A 16,414-nucleotide genomic window follows, 5' to 3' on the forward strand; every position below is an offset into this window, starting at 1 on the left:
GCACTTTGGGAGGCCGAGACGGGCGGATCACGAGGTCAGGAGATCGAGACCATCCTGGCTAACACGGTGAAACCCCGTCTCTACTAAAAATACAAAAAACTAGCCGGGCGAGGTGGCGGGCGCCTGTAGTCCCAGCTACTCCGGAGGCTGAGGCAGGAGAATGGCGTGAACCCGGGAGGCGGAGCTTGCAGTGAGCTGAGATCCGGCCACTGCACTCCAGCCTGGGCGACAGAGCAAGACTCCGCCTCAAAAAATACAAAAAACTAGCCGGGCGAGGTGGCGGGCGCCTGTAGTCCCAGCTACTCCGGAGGCTGAGGCAGGAGAATGGCGTAAAACCCGGGAGGCGGAGCTTGCAGTGAGCTGAGATCCGGCCACTGCACTCCAGCCCGGGCGAAAGAGCAAGACTCCGTCTCAAAAAAAAATTAGCTAGGCATGGTGATATGCACTGGTAGTCCCAGCTACTTGAGAGGCTGAGGCAGGAGGATTGCTTGAGCTCAGAAGTTCAAGGCTGCAGTTTGCTATGATCACATCACTGTGCTCCAGCCTGGGCAACAAAGCAAGATCCTGTCTCTTAAAAACAAAACAACAACAACAACAAAAACCTGGCCGGGTTCAGTGGCTCACACCTGTAATCCCAGCACTTTAAGAGACTGAGGCAGGTGGATCACCTCAGGTCAGGAGTTCAAGACCAGCCTGGTCAACATGGTGAAACCCCTGTCTCTATTAAAAATACAGAAATTACCCAGGCGTGGTGGTGCACACCTGTGTTCCCAGCTACTCAGGAGGCTGAGGCAGGAGGATCGCTTGAACCTGGGAGGCAGAGGTTGCAGTGAGCTCAGATCGTGACATTGCACTCTAGCCTGGGCGACAAGAGTAAAACTCCATCTCAAAACAAAAACCAAACCAAACCAAAATGAAACAAAAAACAAAAAACCTGAATAAAATAAACAACAACCAAACCTAAATATTTGAAGGTACTGGAGAATGTCTAACAGCAATTAGAAATGTGAGGAAAACCGGCCGGGCGCGGTGGCTCAAGCCTGTAATCCCAGCACTTTGGGAGGCCGAGACAGGAGGATCACGAGGTCAGGAGATCGAGACCATCCTGGCTAACACGGTGAAACCCCGTCTCTACTAAAAAATACAAAAAACTAGCCGGGCGACGAGGCGGGCGCCTGTAGTCCCAGCTACTCGGGAGGCTGAGGCAGGAGAATGGCGTGAACCCGGGAGGCGGAGCTTGCAGTGAGCTGAGATCCGGCCACTGCACTCCAGCCTGGGCGGCAGAGCAAGACTCCGTCTCAAAAAAAAAAAAAAAAAAGAAATGTGAGGAAAATCAACTCTTGAAAGGTGGGAGCTGCCCTGTACTAGATTTACATTTTTGTGATCATTCGTGTGAGGGCACTCGGTAATTTGTGTGGGAGGTGGAAAGGAATAGAAACCTGCGGTCTTTCTGGTTCGAGGTGCCAAGTGAACAGAGTTATAGGCAAGTAGTGCGGCTGGAAAATTAAGAGGCAACTCACAGAAAGAAATTCTACAGAGCAAACAAGTCCCAAAATCTGGACACAAACTCTGTCCAAATCCTTGGTTGTCCAACTGCACATATGCACAGGAGTCCCAGTAAAATCAGTAGTTGGGAGCAAGAACTGAGTAGAAATTCCAGCTACTGCCTTTCACAAGGGAAAAAAGATTGGAGATTTGGTCCAACCAAGTTAATTGCCTGTTAGAACAAAATTAACACTCTTGAGAGGAACATAACAAAATCCATAGTCTTGACAATGTCCAGCTACAATAAACAAATACTAGGCATATGAAGAAATAGAAAACTGAATCATACTCAAAACTCACTCTCGCCGGGTGCGGTGGCTCACACCTGTAATTCCAGCACTTTGGGAGGCTGAGATGGGCGGATCATGAGGTCAGGAGATTGAGACCATCTGGCTAACAACGTGAAACCCCATCTCTACTAAAAATACAAAGAATTAGCTGGGCGAGGTGGTGGGTGCCTGTAGTCCCAGCTACTCGGGAGGCTGAGGCGGGAGAATGGTGTGAACCTGGGAGGCGGGGCTTGCAGCAAGCCAAGATCACACCACTGCACTCCAGCCTGGGTGACAGAGCAAGACTACGTCTCAAAAAACAAAACAAAACAAAACAAAAAACCTCACTCTCAGAGAGAAAAGGTTATGACCCAAATGTTGGAATTCCTAATCTTGAGAATTGGCAGCAAGGATTTTAAAGCAACTTTTACAATTCTTTTCTCTTTTTGAGATGGAGTCTCCCTCTGTTGCCCAGGCTGGATTGCAGTGGTGTGATCTCAGCTCACTACACCCTCTGCCTCCCAGGTTCAAGCAATTCTACTGCTTCAGTTTCCCAAGTAGCTTGGATTACAAGTGTGTGCCACCACACCCAGCTAATTTTTGTATTTTTAGTAGAGATGGGGTTTCACAATGTTGGCCAGGCTGGTCTTGAACTCCTGACCTCAGATGATCCGCCCTCCTTGGCCTCCCAAAGTCTGCGGATCACAGGCATAAGCCACCATGCCCAGTCTCATTTTCAAGGCCTTACAGGAAAATGTAGTCATAATGAAAGAACAGATATGGAACTTCAGAAGTGAAATTTTAATTATAAAAAAGAACCAAATGGAAATTCTAGAAGTGAAAAGTACAATAACTGAAATGAAAAATCAACTTGATATATTTAATAGCAGAATGAAGATTACAAAGGAAGGAGTTAGTGAATATAAAGATAAAGCAATACAAATTATTTATTCTAAAGACCAGAGAGTTAAAAAAAAACTGAAAAAATTAAACAGAGTTTTATGGATTTGGGAGGCAACATTAAAAGTTCTATATACCCAGCCTGGCCAACATGGTGAAACTCCATCTCTACTAACAACACAAAAATTGCTGGGCACAGTGGCTCACTCCTGTAATCCCAGCACTTTGGAAGGACGAGGCAAGCAGATCACATGAGGTTGAGAGTTTGAGACCAGCCTGACCAACACAGAGAAACCCTGTCTCTACTAAAAATACAAAAATTAGCCTGGTGTGGTGGCACATGCCTGTAATCCCAGCTACTCAGGAGGCTAATGCAAAAGAATTGCTTGAACCCAGGAGGCGGAGGTTACAGTGACCCAAGATCACACCATTGTACTCCAGATTAGTTGACAAGAGTGAAACTCCATCTTTTCTAAATGTTAAAAATAAAAATTAAAAAATTATGTATACCATATGTAATTTGAATTTTAGAAAAATAGAAGAGGTAGAAAGGGGCATTAAAATATTTGACAAAGTGTGTGCTGATTTCTCAAATTTATTCAAAGACAAATTTATAGATTCAAAAATCTCAGTGAAGCCCAAGCAACCTGAACAAAACAATCTGCCAAGGCATGGCATAGTCAACTTTCTAAAACCTAAAGGTAAAGAGAAAAATATTGAAAACAGCCAGAGAAAAATGATACATTAAAAATAAGAACTATGATTCAAATGACAGCTGACTATTCATTGCCAACAGTGGATGTTTGAACCCATGGATCAACATCTTTAAAGTACAGAGGGAGAAAGAGAAGAAAGAGAAAGAATGAAAACAGACACTCAAATTAGATTTCTATATCCAGTAACACTATCCTTCAAAAATGAAGACAAAATAGAGACATTATCAGATAAACAAAAACTGAGTTTGTCACCAGCAGACCTGTATTATAAGGAACATCAGCAGGGCATGGAGGCTCATGCCTGTTATCCCAATACTTTGAGAGGCTGAGAAGGGCGGATCATTTGAGGTCAGGAGTTTGAGACCAGCCTGGCAAACATGGTGAAACCCTATCTCTACCAAAAACAAAAATTAGCCAGGCGTGCTGGTAGGCACCTGTAATCCCAGCTACTCGGGGGGCTGAGCCAGGAGAATCCCTTGAACCCAGGAGGCAGAGGCTGCAGTGAGCCGAGATCATGCCACCACACTCCAGCCTGGGCAGCAGAATGAGACTCCGTCTCAGAAAAAAAAAAAAAAGAAACATCAAAGAAAGCTCATCTGGCTGAAGGAGATGATATCGGATAAAAACTCAGAAATATAGAGAGGAATAAAAAATACTTGAGATGATAAACAGGTGAGTAAATGTTTTAAAATTGTATTTAAAATTTTTTCTTTATTTCTTAAGTGGCTGCTTATTTATGTTTTCATTTTTTTCTCTATTTTGTTACTGAAATATGTTGTCCTGCCCATGCCACCCCACAATAAAAATCGTACCCAGCTCCCCCATTTCTTTCCCTCATCCCCTCTTCCACCACACCATCCCAGAACAAGGGCTCCAGGATTTCCTGCCCACTGGCCATTTTGGAGTGTGTCCCTTGGGTAGCAATGTGGAAACCACCGGGGCCTTTGTGGAGAAAACGGAGGGCGTTGAGGAAGTCCCAGGAGGGGCTTATTTGAAGGCCTTGGCCCCTTGCTCATAGGCGAGCTTGATCTCCTCGCCACCTGGGCAGGTGGAGGCAGATTCTTCCGTGCATAAGCGTTGCTCAAGTGCCTATGCACTCCGGGGAAGGCCTCGGGGATGGTAAATCGCCAGTACTTCTTACACACCACCTGTACTATGTGTAGCTTTGGCAACAGGTTGCAGTCAGCCAGGGTGAGTTCGTTGCCATTCAGAAACTTCCTCTGAGAGATGCCCTCACCTTCAGCACTAGTTTCATCCACTTCTTCTGGGAGCGGGGATGTTAAGTAATTGTCTAAAACCTGCAGGGCTTCCAGGAGTCCCTTCTCCAGATTATCATTGAGTGCTGAGTTTGAATTCTTGATGTAGGCAGAAAATTTGGCAAATATGTCCAGCCCAGCTGTGTTGGACTCAGGGTTCAGAGCTGCCAGCTTGGGGTATCTGGGAGGGCACAGCACTGCCTCCCGAAATTCCTCCATCTCGTTGGTGTCTGTGTGCACTTCAGTGCCATACAGCAGGAATGGGAGCTGCCCTCCTGGGCACAGCTTCTGCACTCTCTCGGTCCATCTCTTGGTGTCAATGGTGGTAACATTGAAGGTGACTCCCTTGACCCATAGCACCCACTTCTCTCTGGGAGAAGGGGCAGTTCCCGATCTCGGCCCCATCACTGCCAGCCTTCACGAACAGTTCAACTGGCGGTTGTTCTTCAGCCGTGTTTGCGTCCCTTTTTTTTTTTTTTTTTGAGACAGAGTGTCGCTCTGTAGCCCAGGCTAGACACAGGCTGGAGTGCAGTGGTGCGATCTTGGCTCACTGCAACCTCTGCGTCCCAGGTTCAAGCAATTCTCCTGCTTCAGCTTCTTGAGTAGCTGGAGCTACAGGCATGCGCCACCATGCCTGGATAATTTTTTTGTGTGTTTTAGTAGAGGCGGGATTTCACCGTGCTGCCCAGGCTGGTCTTGAACTCCTAAGCTCAGACAATCCACCCGCCTCAGCCTCCCAAACTGCTAGGTTTACAGGCGTGAGCCACTGCGCTCAGCTGGCACACACTTTTTATTTATTTGTTTGTTTGTTTATTTATTTATTTATTTATTTTTTGAGATGGAGTCTCGCTCTGTCTCCCAGGCTGAAGTGCAGTGGCGCGATCTTGGCTCACTGCAAACTCTGCCTCCCGGGTTCACACCAGTCTCCTGCCTCAGCCTCCCGAGTACCGGTGACTACAGGCACCCACCACGCCTGGCTAGTTTTTTTTTTTTTTTAAAGTAGAGAAGGGGTTTCACCATGTCAGCCAGGACGGTCTCTATCTCCTGACCTCATGATCCACACGCCTCGGCCTCCCAAAGTGCTGCGATTACAGGCATGAGCCACTGCGCCTGGCTGGCACATACTTTAAATACAAACCCACACTGAGATTGAGAGTAAAAGGTTGGAAAAATGACCTAAAATAAAAACACACGTCATAAGAAAGCTATATTAATATCAGATAAAGTGGACTTCAAAACTAAGAACCTAAGAGAGATGTTTCATAATGATAAAAGGGGCACTTCATTAAGAAGATATAACAATTTTAAAGTCTCAACCTAATCATAGTTCCAAATACATAAAGGAAAAATGGATACAATTAAATGAAGAAGTAAACAAATTCATAATTAGAAATTTAATTATCTGTTAATAATTGATTGAGCTGCTAGACAAAAAAATCAGTAAGGACATAGAATACCTGAACAACATTATCAGCCACCTTGAATTAGTTGACTATTATAGAACACCGCACCCCAAAATAATAGAATTATTCTAAACTGCATCTGGAATAGTCACTAAAATAAACCATATGTTGGCTATAAACAAGTTTCAATAAGCTTCAGAAGACTGAAATCTTACAGAATATATTCTCTGACCACAACAGAATTAAATTAGACATCAATAACAAAGAAGATATCCAGGAAAGCCCCAAGTATTTGGAAATTAAACATGATTCTTTCAAAAAATCCATAGTATCCATGGTATACCCAAATAAATTGAAAACACATCCACACAAAACCTACACACAGGCCAGGCGCGGTGGCTCACGCCTGTAATCCCAGCACTTTGGGAGGCCGAGACGGGCGGATCATGAGGTCAGGAGATCGAGACCATCCTGGCTAACATGGTGAAACCCCGTCTCTACTAAAAAAATACAAAAAACTAGCCGGGCGAGGTAGCGGGCGCCTGTAGTCCCAGCTACTTGGGAGGTTGAGGCAGGAGAATGGCGCAAACCCGGGAGGCAGAGCTTGCAGTGAGCTGAGATCCAGCCACTGTACTCCAGCCTGGGCTACAGAGCCAGACTCTGTCTATAAAAAAAAAAAAAACCTACACACAAATATTGAGAGCTGCTTTATTCATACTTGCCAAAAGTTGGAAGCAACCAAAGTGTCCTTCAATAGGTGAAGGGATGAACAAACTCTGGTACATTCATACAATGGAATATTATTCAGCAATAAAGAGAAATGAGCTATCAAAACACGAAAAGACATGGAAAAATATCAAAAGTATACTGCTAAGTGAAAAGCCAGCCTGAAAAGGCTACATGCTGTATGACTCCAATGATAGGACATTCTGGAATAGGCAAAACTATGGAGACAATAAAAAGATTCGTGGTTGCCAGAATTTGATGGGGAGGGAGGGATGAATGGGCAGAGGGTGGGAGATTTTTGGGGCCATGAAACTATTCCGTATAACATTATAGTGGTGGTTACATACCATAGTATATTTGTCAAAGCCCATAGACTGTACAACATGAAGAGTAAAACCTAATCTCATTATTGGCTCATCAACTGTAACAAATGTACTACACTAATATACCATGTGATTAATAGGGGAGATTTACTGGAGGGAGAGGCCTATATGGGAACTCTCTGTACTTTCCCATCAATTTTTCTGTAAACCTGAAACTTCTCTAAAAAACATTTTCTGAAAACCCATGTTCAAAGAACGCAAGTGACCCTGTGTCTAATAAGCTCACCATATACCTCACTTCTGATCTGCCTTCCCGTATCTCTCTTCCCTTAAGAACTCTCACTCTTAGTCAAGGAGGGAGTGGTGGAGGACAGAAGTGGATGTTGAGTATGACATCAGGCAAAACAAGTTGTTCTAGATCCTGGCTTGCTTTCCCCTTCAGTCAAACATTCATTCTACAGACATCGCGCTTCTATTCTGGGCTAACCTCTCTGCTGGGCACACAGGCTATAACTGGCAACAAGTTACAATCCCTTCCCAAGAAGCATTCACAAGGTAAGGGAGAAACTGACAAGTAAACGGTCGATGACAGTTCCTTATGCCAAGTGTCATGTGGGCAAATTCAGAGGACGATGAGAATGCAGAGAAGTATCTAACCCAGCCCAGGTTTTGGTCAAGTAAGATTTCCTGGAGGATGTGACATTGCAGTCAAGCCCCCAAAACTATGAGCAGCAGTTCAGAGGCAATGGGAGGCCAGGCACCGTGGCTCACACCTGTAATTCCAGCACTTTGGGAGGCAAAGGCGGGTAGATCACTTGAGGTCAGCAGTTTGAGACCAGCCTGGGCAACATGGCCAAACCCGTCTCCACTAAAAATACAAAAAACAATTAGCCGGGCATGGTGGTGGTGGGCAACTGTAATCCCAGCTACTCGGGAGGCTGAAGCAGGAGAATCACTTGAACCCAGGAGGCGAAAGTTGCAGTGAGCTTAGATGGCACCACTGCACACCAGCCTCGGCGACAGAGTGAGACTTTGTCTTAAAAAAAACAAACAAAAAAAAAGCCAATGAGAAACCTCCTGGACTTGATCAGAGGTTCAGAAGCAAAAAAGACAACAGCCCATGGGGAAGCTGCCAGCAGGTCATTACGGAATATGAACAAAGTGCGCATGCATGTGTGTGGGGGCGAGGGGTAGATGACAGAGGGGAGAAATGGGCTGGAGGGACAGGTAGAGCCAGGTCAGACCTGAGCCTTGATGTTCTCAGAAACAATGCTTAGGTAGCCCAGACAGATCTGGTAATGCCAGCTCCCCGGAGTCTGTGCCTAAGGCAGAGGACCCATCCTGGGGGAGACTCCCCAAGTCTCTTTTGAACATACTTGGTAGAAGAAGCTATCCTATAATTACTGTGTTGATAATTAGAGGCACCTCCATAGCCTCTTTCTTTCTTTTTGTTTTTTTGAGACGGAGTCTCGCTCAGTCGCTCAGGCTGCAGTACAATGGCATGATCTCGGCTCACTGCAACCTCCACCTCCCAGGTTCAAGCGATTCTCCTGCCTTAGCCTCCCTAGCAGCTGGGTTTACAGGCATGTGCCACTACCACTCGGCTAATTTTTGTATTTTTAGTAGGGACGGGGTTTCTCCATGTTGGCCAGGCTGGTCTTGAACTCCCGACCTCAGGTGATCTGGCCGCCTAGGCCTCCCAAAGTGCTGGGATTACAGGCGTGAGCCACCGCATCAAGCCTCCATGGCTTCTTTTAACAAACACTGCACACGTTGTAGCGCTCTCACCTGCAGTGGTGTGCAGAGAGACAAAGCACCCCTCCTGGGGGGAGCCTAATATCTGAGTCTCTTGCCAAGCACACCTGCCTGGCTGAGGCCCAGAGGTGCCACAGATACAACTGGGAGTTTGAGACCAGCCTGGCCAACATGGTGAAACCCCGTCTCTACTAAAAATACAAAAAGTAGCGGGGCATGGTGATGGGTGCCTATAATCCCAGCTACTTGGGAGGCTGAGGCAGTAGAACGGCTTGAACCCGGGAGGTGGAGGTTTCAGTGAGCTGAGATTATGCCACTGCATTCCAACCCATATGACAGAGCAAGCCTCTGTCTCAAAATAAAATGCAAATTAAAAAAAATTAAAAAGTCTCTCCCCAGATGCCATAGTTTGGGCAGCTCACAGCCAAGCCACAGACTTCAATTTATTCCAACCTTGCCCTCTGGGGCGACTTCAAACCTGTAGAGATGTTGACTAGGATCTGGAGGTGCCATCTACTAAGGCAACCTTAGCCTGAGATGCTCAAGCCATGAGTCTCTGGGCCCACACTTCATCTTCCTGGGACCAGCTACACGGTATTTCCATGGCCTGAACACCATCCCGGCCCTGGCAAGTGCTTGTGGGTTCTTGTAGGGTCTGTAGCCACACTTCCTCAAGAAACACTTCGGAGGTCTCTGGTTCAGACAGAGAGAAGAAAACCTCTCCTCATTCACTGTACCTTCACCAAACCCCTTCTCCCTCCTTTCTTCCACCAGATTTTTTCCCACTGAAAAGAATGGCCCCTTTGCTTCTGGGAAGGCCTCGACTTTCCTACTCCAGCAGCTCCCGTTTCATTCATCCAGCACCAACTTTCCACTTGGCTTTCACTTCTGTGACTCACTGGGAACCAAAGCCCGAGTGAATCGCCCAGAGGCTCAGCGTGGCATTTTTATTTCAAAAGTGACATGTCTGATCTCTTTTGTTCTTAGCTCTCCAAAGAAAAGGCTTCTGCATCACCCAAAGCCACTTCCAACAGCTTCTGGCCTCTTCCATGGGACCTAAAGCCTCACTCTGTGCTCCTTCGAGACTCAGAATGACTGTGTCACGTTCAAGGACACAGTTGGCTTTCTGTAAAATCACTTGGCAACGTTGTAAGAGCTAAATGAATGTCAAGAATTTAGGCCCTGGTTGGGCGTGGTGGCTCATGTCTGTAATCCCAGCACTTTGGGAGGCTGAGGTGGGCGGATCATTTGAGGCCAGGGGTTTGAGATCAGTTTAGCCAACAGGGTGAAACTCCATCTCTACTAAAAACAAAAAATTAGTTAGATGTGGTAGTGCACGCTTATAATCCCTGCTACTCGGGAGGCTGAGGCAAGAGAATCGCTTGAACCTGGGAGGCAGAGGTTGCAGTGAGCGGAGATCACACCACTGCACTCCAGCCTGAGTGACAGAGCAAGACTCTGTCTCAAAAACAAACAAACAAAAACATTAATTAAATTTAAAAAAATTTTAAAAAGAATTTAGCCCCTTTGTTTTCTCATCTCCCCTTGATATCCCTACATCTGGTGGGTTTATGGCTGGACAGGTCTTTGCAGGCTGGTGTCTTCCTGTGAATAACGAGAATAAGGGTCCCTGACGATCTCATATTTTCTTGTTGCCCTGCCTCAAACTCTCCCCTGGAACTTGATCTTTTTTTTTTATTGAGACGGAGTCTCACTCTGTCGCCAGGTTGGAGTGCAGTGGCGCGATCTCGGCTCACTGCAACCTCCACTCCCCGGTTCAAGCAATTCTACTGCCTCAGGTCTCCCAAGTAGCTGGGACTATAGCCATGGGCCACCACGCCCAGCTAATGTTTGTATTTTTAGTAGAGACAGGGTTTCACCATGTTGGCCAGGATAGTCACGATCTCTTGACCTCATGATCCACCTTTCTTGGCCTCCCAAAGAGCTGGGATTACCGGCGTGAGCCATCGAGCCCAGCCTGGACCCGATCTTACCAGTGAGCCTTTTCCCAGGGCTCTCTGACAGAGCTTTGGAGGAAACACTTGGAACCTAACTGGTCCTGGCACCTGGCAGTGGGGGAATAAGGAAGGAGCGCTTGCTTCTGAAGGGAAAGTGTACTTGGCTTTCTCTTTAAAGGGTTTCCCTTGGGGAACAAGCAAGTAGCAGATGTATGGGCAATGGCCAGCTGATCCATTTGGAGATAGATTCAGGGTGTGGTGTTCCCTGTATGCCTGGGCAGGCCCTGGGAAACTGGAGCAGAGCTCAATTCTGGCCTAAAGTTGGGCAAGCTGCAGAGAAGCTTGAGTACGTTGGTTTCAGGTGTGTGAGTTTCGCCTTCTGCAGAGAAACGGGGGAGTGAAGGGTGGGTGTGGAGGGGTGTCCAGGAGGGTTAGTGTTATCTGTTGCCCAGGCATGTTTCTAGATTCTGAAGCTGCACTGGTTAATCACTTTTATTCACAAACACAGTAACTGGCAGGGAGGCTTAGCTGGACCCTCAACATCTGGCCTCAGTGCATCTCTTCAGTATCTTCTCTCAACACTCCAGCACAAATCACCCATTCGACTCTTGGATTCAAGCTCACCTTGAATTGGGCCTTACTTCACGCCATTCTATCTTCCTAGAATGCCTTTTCTTTCTTTCTTTTTTTCTTTTTTTTCTTTTGAGATGGAGTCTCGCTCTGTCGCCCAGGCTGTAGTGCAGTGGCCTGATCTTGGCTCACTGCAAGCTCCGCCTCCCGGGTTCAAGCCATTCTCCTGCCTCAGCCTCCCGAGTAGCTGGGACTACAGGCGCCCGCCACCATGCCCGGCTAATTTTTTGTATTTTTAGTAGAGACTGGGTTCACTGTGTTAACCAGGATGGTCTCGATCTCCTGACCTCATGATCCGCCCGCCTTGGCCTCCCAAAGTGCTGGGATTACAGGTGTGAGTCCCTGTGCCCGGCCCAAAGAATGCCTTTTCTTTGATAAGCCTCTCACCCTTTCAGAGGGCTTCACCACTTCTGGGGAAGCATTCCCCAGTACCTGGGGCCTCAATTAATTTCTCCCTCCAAGTCCCAGATTCACGCTGTTGGTCTCTGGTCTAGCTCTACTGTGTTTACTTCTGTGCCTGCTTCCAGTCCTCCAAATGGACGGTTTCCTGAGCTTTCTGCCCTTGCTGTTCCCTCTGCCAGGAACTCTTTTCCTGTGGATCTTTGCAAGGCCAGCTCTCTGCCATCATTTAATATCAGCTCAAATGTCACGTCCTAAGCGAGGCCTTCCTTGACCACCCTATCTAAAGTAACCCACACTTCTACTCACTCTCTGTTCCCTCACTTTGTGTTAGTGGTGGCTCACGCCTGTAATCCCAGCACTTTGGGAGGCCGAGGCCGGCGGATCACGAGGTCAGGAGATCGAGACCATCCTGGCTAACACGGTGAAACCCCGTCTCTACTAAAAATACAAAAAATTAGCCGGGCGTGGTGGCGGGCGCCTGTAGTCCCAGCTACTCGGGAGGCTGAGGAAGGAGAATGGCGTGAACCTGGGAGGCAGAGCTTGCAGTGAGCCGAGATCGCGCCACTGCACTCCAGCCTGGGCGACAGAGCGAGATTTCATCTCAAAAAACAAAAAACAAAACAAAACAAAACAAAAAAACACAACGTGTTTTTGTAAAACTTAGCAGCATCTGAAATTATCTTATTTTATTTGTGAGCTTGGACTATGTCTCTTCCTCTAGAATGTAAGCTCTAGGAAGGCACAGTGGGTTGACACATGGTTGGCACCCAACAAATATCTGTTGATTGATTGAGTTAAGGCAAGCGTGGGGTATCCGACTTGGTCCCGGGCCTGGGCGCAATAAAGGTTGGCTGCCTGGAATATTTGCTACCTGAATGAATGAACCAAGGAATATACGAACGAAAGAATGCAGCCCTCTGCCTGCTGACTGACAGGTTGACTGACAGTTGGGGCGCCTGTGGCCAGCAGACTGTTGACTGACGGTTGACAGCTGAGTGGCAGCCAACAGACGCGCATCGGGGTTCCCGATTGGCTGGTGCAGCAGCCCCTCGGAAAGGGGCGGAAGAGGGTACCCGAGGCGACATCTCCGCGTGGGGAGGGGGGCGGCACCAGGCAGCGGGAGGCGGCCCAACAGCTCGGGCTGCGAGAGCAGCAGCCGCCTAGAACCCACTAGCCGAAGTCTCCGCGCATGGGCCCGGCTCGAGGGGCGTGGCGGGGGTCACGTGAGCGTGTTTTGGGAACGTGACCCGCGCAGGGCCAAGGCTCGTCCCCGCCTCCGCCCCTCCTCCCCTCGGCGGGTGTGATCGAGTGGCCTCGCCTCATCGCCTAGCGCCCCCCTCAGCTGCCGCCGCCTCCGCCCGCCGGCCATGTCCCCCGGCCGCCGCCGCCGCCGCCCGAGCGCGGCGCTCCTGCGGCCCGGCGCGCAGTGAGCACGGGCCCATCTTGCCGTTCGCCCGCCCCGGGGCCCCCTTGTTCTCCGCGCCGCCGCCGCCATGTTGGGTTTGGAGCTGCAGCGGAGCCGCCGCCGCCGCCGCGGGTGAGGGAGGCCGAGAGCGGAGCCCGCCCCGCCCCGGGGCCCAGGGAGCGGGGCCGCCTCGGAGCCCGGCCTCTCCCCGCCTGTCGCCTTCCCGGCCTGCCGTGCAACCAGCGAGCCAGCGAGCGAGCAAGCACCGGACCCCGGCCGCGCCTTCAGCTACGGCCCGAGCGAACCCGCCGCCGGGCCCGGCCACAGCCTGCAGCGGAGCCCACGAGAGGCAGCGCCATGGCGGAGCAGACCTACTCGTGGTGAGTGCGGGGCTCCAGGAGGCCGGGGCGCGGCGAGGGTGGGGGTCGGGGTGCCGGCGCGGCCCGCCGAGGGGAGGAGGAGGAACAGGTGCGTGTCGTGCGGGGGGCGCGGGTTGGGGTGCACGCCCCCCTCTTCCCCACCGGAGGGGGCGGCTGGCGCGCGCGGAAGGCGGTGAGTGGCCGGGGACCCGGCATCCAAGAAGGGGGATGGAGGAGGAGGCAGCGGCGGCAGCGGCGGATGTCATCTGGCTATGGGCGGAGCAGGTGATGGAGAAGGGGAGCACGACCCCGGGGGTGGGAATCCCACGGATGGGAAGTTGAATCCGACCGGCACCCCGGAACTGACTCGTGGGATGTTTCCTGGGCAGGAGGACTCGAAAGGGTGGAGAGAGGCAGGCCAGGGCAAAGGTGGGCCGCTGAAATGACAGGAAGCTCTAGTGAGAACAGGTGATAGAGGCAGAACTTCCTAAGTTGGGAGAGTGGAGCAGCCGCCGCAGCTGCGGGGCCGCTGCTTAGCTCTGGGACAGGGAGCGCAGGGAGAGTTGGTGAGGTGGGCAGAGGCCCGGGAGTGAGGGGAGGAAAACTGCGCGGGGAGAGTCCGCGAACCTTGGAGGGGAGTCACTGGTCTTCGAAGAGGTTGGAAGAGGAACCTGTTTGAAGAACCTGTTTAGGAATTCGTTGGTGACAGTGGGGCATGGGCAGAGTCTCTTTGTAAGGGTTAGTACTATTATTTTAAGAGGAATGGCGCCCAGGGCCAAGTGTGGAGGTGGAGGACCTGCAAGTTAAGTTCATTTCTGTGGGGCTTTTAAAGTTAGTAAGTAGCTCGTTAAGGGCCGAGAAGCGAGAAGCTACTATGTAGTTTATTAAGGACCGAGAAGTAAGAAGCTACTATGTAGTTTATGGGGTGACAACCTGCATTTCCGGAGAAGGGAGTGCCAGGGTTTGGGAGAAGGATAGTAAGAGGTCTTTAGCATGCAGAGGTGGGATATTTGGATGACGGGTTGAAGGAATGATGGCAGATTCCATGAAGAGTGGAAATCGGGTAGTGAGAAGGAAGTCATAGCTGGAGAGTGAGGAAGCAAGAAATGGCATGATTGTAGGAGTGGGGGACCTGGCTGCAGTCTAGAGAAATGGTTGGAAATGGTTTACTCTTGAAGCAAGTGTGGTTTGGGACAGAACTGTAGACATTCCCTTCTTAGAAAAGAGCATAATAGAATGAGAAGAGCATGGCGTGTGAAGTTGGAAGACCTATTTCGGAGGTCCGGTTTGCCATCAACTTGCTTTGTTGATACGACATGATTGTGAATTCGTCGGTCCTTTTTCCTTACCTATAAAGTAGAGGGAATTACCTTTTCCATAGCCTGTAAAGATTGAGTACATTTAGAAAGCACTTGGCAAACTGTGAAGTGCCGCAGATCTTACTATATTAATTTTAATTATCCTAGAGAAACATCCAAGAAATGGATAATGCCTGAAAATAAGGAATGGTTTTAGGTAGAAGAGTTTGAGTGGATTATTTATAGTGTTAGAGGTTATAAGTCAGTAACTCATTGTGTCTTCACATAGAGAAAGGGAGTTGGGGATTGAAGAGGATAATTCTTAAGGGAACTTCAGTGATGTATGTGCAATCTCAAGAAGGTAACTGAGAGACAAAGTAACCCTAAAGGAGGAATTAAAATCTTGGTGAACACGTGCTCTAAGAAGAGGTTTAAGCTAATTTCATAGTTTTGAGTGACAGAGAGCTGCCTTTCAGTAGCAGGTCATAGGGAACACAAGATTACAGTTTCACCTTCCTTCTGGACAGGGTAAGAAATGAAGGTGAAGGTGTTTTTGTCATGCCTTGTGGTTACTCATCTTGAGCTTCGCATACTCTGGCCCTAATGGCTGTGGCCCTGAGAGTCCTAATGGCTGCTTTGCTGTTTTTACTGTGCTGTACAAAGGCCACGGATGGTTGAAAGAATAGAAAACTCAGTGCTCAAGAAATGGGGAAAATGAAAATGTTTTACTAGGTAGGTTGGACGCACACTACCTCTCTCTGACATTAGTTGGCTCTATTAAGGAGGGATTACTTTGTGAAGTTTGACAGTTTACACATTTATTCTACTAAAATACTTCCTTCAGGGTCCGCTCTGTTTGCTTTACAGGCAAAGAAACTCCTTGAAATCAGGGAGCGTAGCCCCTCACCTTTAGCAGGTTTTTGAGATGGAGAAAATTTTTACATGATCTGGAGAGAGGGTGGCATATAAGGGGAGACTGGGGAAACGGGCAGTTTCCTTTTTTTTTTTTTTTTTTAAGACAGTCTTGCTCTGTCACCCAGGCTGGAGTGCAGTGGCGCCATCTTGGCTCACTGCAGCCTCCGCCTCCCAGGTGCAAGCAGTTCATGTGCCTCAGCCTCTCGAGTAGCTGGGACTACAGGCATGTGCCACCATGCCCAGCTTTTTTTGTAATTTTAGTATAGATGAGGTTTCACCATGTTGGCCAGGGTGGTCTCGAACTCCTGACCCTGTGATCTGTCCGCCTCAGCTTCCCAAAGTGCTGGGATTGCAGGCATGAACCACCGTGCCCGGCCACAGCTTCCTATTTAATAGTTGTTCCTGAGTCAACTGACTAATAATGTAATAAAATAAGGAGCTATACACATGGCATTAAATATACACATTTAATTCTCACAAGTTTCTGAGGTAGGTGATACTTCCCTATTTTATAGAGGAAGAAACAGGCTTGGGAGGCCAAGTGATATGTTTTA

At 48.8% G+C, this 16,414-nt stretch overlaps 2 protein-coding genes and 1 pseudogene across 5 annotated transcripts in view; 1 reads left to right on the plus strand and 2 right to left on the minus strand.

The window, feature by feature from the left end:
- Positions 1 to 4,417: 4,417 nt before the first annotated feature.
- LOC117090780 lies at positions 4,418 to 9,406 on the minus strand (annotated as a pseudogene).
- On the minus strand, positions 9,160 to 12,973 carry LOC117089281. The gene is made up of 2 exons (XM_033220359.1): positions 12,755 to 12,973; positions 9,160 to 9,586 (listed from the first exon to the last, which is right to left on the minus strand). The coding sequence occupies exons 1-2, from the start codon at positions 12,966 to 12,968 to the stop codon at positions 9,435 to 9,437; spliced, it is 366 nt and encodes a 121-aa protein (XP_033076250.1). The 5' UTR covers positions 12,969 to 12,973; the 3' UTR covers positions 9,160 to 9,434.
- Positions 12,974 to 13,166: 193 nt separating this feature from the next.
- SPPL3 (signal peptide peptidase like 3) overlaps positions 13,167 to 16,414 on the plus strand; it is a 143,379-nt gene continuing 140,131 nt past the window's right edge. For 2 of the 4 annotated variants that reach the window (XM_033220356.1, XM_033220358.1), the window contains exon 1: positions 13,167 to 13,668. In XM_033220356.1, the coding sequence (XP_033076247.1) occupies positions 13,646 to 13,668 (23 nt within the window). In that variant the 5' untranslated portion in view covers positions 13,167 to 13,645. The other 2 variants (XM_033220355.1, XM_033220357.1) reach the window with 2 other exon arrangements.

The sequence above is a fragment of the Trachypithecus francoisi genome, unplaced genomic scaffold (genome assembly GCF_009764315.1).
Source record: "Trachypithecus francoisi isolate TF-2019V2 unplaced genomic scaffold, Tfra_2.0 Lachesis_group11, whole genome shotgun sequence".
NCBI classification, from domain to species: domain Eukaryota; kingdom Metazoa; phylum Chordata; class Mammalia; order Primates; family Cercopithecidae; genus Trachypithecus; species Trachypithecus francoisi.

What these genes read in the sequence shown, in the direction of transcription:
- LOC117089281 (XM_033220359.1), bottom strand. Translation starts at nt 12,968, where the DNA reads ATGTCGCCTCGGGTACCCTCTTCCGCCCCTTTCCGAGGGGCTGCTGCA. An exon ending in TCCTTGGTTCATTCATTCAG is followed by an intron (nt 9,587 to 12,754) that starts GTAGCAAATATT and finishes TGTCTGAACCAG; the next exon opens with AGACCTCCGAAGTGTTTCTT.